The sequence below is a fragment of the Drosophila eugracilis genome, unplaced genomic scaffold (assembly GCF_018153835.1).
Source record: "Drosophila eugracilis isolate 14026-0451.02 unplaced genomic scaffold, ASM1815383v1 contig_2088, whole genome shotgun sequence".
In the NCBI taxonomy this organism is placed as follows: Eukaryota; Metazoa; Arthropoda; class Insecta; order Diptera; family Drosophilidae; genus Drosophila; species Drosophila eugracilis.
In genome coordinates this window covers 1,884,121-1,886,270 of record NW_024572964.1, presented here as the reverse complement: position 1 = coordinate 1,886,270, position 2,150 = coordinate 1,884,121, and the positions used below count along the sequence as shown (strand labels likewise).

The 2,150-nt window shown below is 42.8% G+C and overlaps 1 protein-coding gene across 1 annotated transcript; it reads left to right on the top strand.

The window, feature by feature from the left end:
- The first annotated feature begins 669 nt into the window (after window positions 1-669).
- Window positions 670-1,613, top strand: LOC108113652 (cuticle protein 7). The gene is made up of 2 exons (XM_017224327.1): window positions 670-816; window positions 1,329-1,613. Exons 1-2 carry the CDS (start codon window positions 670-672, stop codon window positions 1,611-1,613), a joined length of 432 nt encoding a protein of 143 aa, XP_017079816.1.
- The last annotated feature ends 537 nt before the right edge of the window (window positions 1,614-2,150 follow it).

Sequence of the window (2,150 nt, the reverse complement as noted above, 5' to 3'; positions counted from 1 at the left end):
AAAGAAGGAAAAAAATCAGTTAACCATCATGATGCAAGAGAAAGAAAGTTTGCCACTCGCGGCTCATAAACGGCAATCTCCTCGAAGACAAAGCCGAGCCCATGGATCGGCAAATAAAAAAGGGTCCAGGTGCCTGCTCTGGGTCAGCCCAATCCACTCCAGTCGGGCAGTCACGTTAGGGCATGTTAGCCAACCGTCAAAGATCGCAAAGATCCATAATGTGCATATTGCCGGGGGTTCGGGGCCTTTGTCTTTATCGACTGCTCGCTTTTTGACACTAAATTGCCTTGACTAAGTCTCTGGCCCCTAACGAAGTGTGAAAGATGCTGGTCTTTGATTCGCCTTGATTGCCCAACTTGTGGCATGCAGCAGCCTGCTGGTCCACCGCTCCTCCAGTCCACCCGTCCACCATCCAATCCACATCAGCTTTTTTTTTTTGGGCTGCTGTGCACCGTGAAGATGTAGTTAACAACGTGACTATGTAATCAGCATCGCTGCAGCCGCTAGGAAGTGGCTGCTCGGAGCTTTCAACTGCTGCCGTAACCGCAAAGTGCAAATGATTTTCACCCCGGCCACTCCTCCGGGGGCCAATCTCCGGTCAGCATTGGGCTCCCACTCTTCTCGACCGTTTCGTTATGTTTCTAATCAAATTAATTTCGGCAGCAGCTCATGCCCACGTGTCCGGTCAGCATGGCATATGGACTGTCGGTCGGCTTCGTGATCCTCTGGCTGCTGCAGATTGCGCATACGCAGCGTGGTCCGGTCGAGCATATCGAGTTTTACAACGATTACGGCCAAAATCATGACGAGGAACGGGTGAGTCCAATATCTGGTTCAATGCATTGAAAGGTAAATGTAACAAAAACACGAATGGAGAACTTAATGCCTTGGTTTTATAGTTCTCGAAAACATGGGTTCACTTTGTTCCTCTTAACTACTACTACAGCTATCTAAATTTTTAAAGCAAGTACAAAGTAACAAATATATTTGATTAGATTTTTTGTTTTTCTATTTAACTTCCTACTGTCCTTTTAAAATCCATCTCTAAGGCATTTCATAGTTTGAGTAGTAAGACTAAATCATTTTTACATTTCAAAAACTCAACTCAAACTCGTATTTTAGCCATGTAATGCAGCTGTTAAGTTGTTTTGTTATTGATTTCAAAATGTTTATTTGCTGTTACAATATCAATCACCTCATCAGACCTGTTAAATGTACTAATTGATAATCCAAATATTATTGTTCAGTCGAACAAATATCGTTTTTTGTTACAAAAAGAAAACAAATTAGAAATATTTTTCATACATAACTTTCATATCTCATCTTAGCTCCACTACTCACATCAGTATCATATTTCTGATCTGGGCAGTCAGGTGCACATCCTGCACCGAGAGCAGCGGCATGGAGACCACGTCTCTGGATCGTACGCCCACCTGGAACCCAATGGACATATACGGAGTGTGCACTACGAGGTGCGGGGACCTAACCAGGGATTCAAGGCCGTCGTTGAGCAGCGAACCGGGAACAGTCGGGTGCATCAGGCGTTGGAATTCCGGAGCAGGCAACCGATCCGGGCTCTGGCCCTGGCCGAGCCTGTGGCATTTGTGATTTAAGACTTCCAGCGGCGTGAAACCGGCCCGTAAAAACAACAAACAGCCAGCGACAAGCGAATTATTTGTCTTGTTTTACGCAACCGTAAATTGCAAAATGTTTAATTGTCTTTCAATGACTTCGCTGACTTGTTAAATGGCGAATTCTAATTTGAAATTTAAATTGATTTCGGGAGGGGCCCATAAAATGTAAACGGACAATTTTATTAAACTTAAAATGTAAATATTTTGGGGCTATAATTCAAGCTAATGGGAATGAATGAATAAAATTATTTGGTTTTTGTTTTGGCAAACAAAAAAAGGCGCAACTAGATTTGATTGCTATCTTTGAGCTGCTTTTGTGAAAACAAATTTATGGCTACCCTTAGCATCCTATTATTTTTAAACCAATCTTGTGGCCATGCCTTTTAGCCTGAGTAATTGGTTGGCATTAAGTCAAACACTTAGCTTTTCGTTCAAGCCGTCAGCTACTGCTGATATTAGCTCACTTCCCAAGCCGAATATGAATTTTAAGCTTAATGATAATAAATTAAGCCCCTC

Bases quoted from the DNA above. Each gene is read 5' to 3' on its own strand.
- LOC108113652 (XM_017224327.1), top strand. From the start codon at position 670: ATGCCCACGTGTCCGGTCAGCATGGCATATGGACTGTCGGTCGGCTTC. The intron at 817-1,328 runs GTGAGTCCAATA...ATCTCATCTTAG, and splicing joins AAAATCATGACGAGGAACGG to CTCCACTACTCACATCAGTA.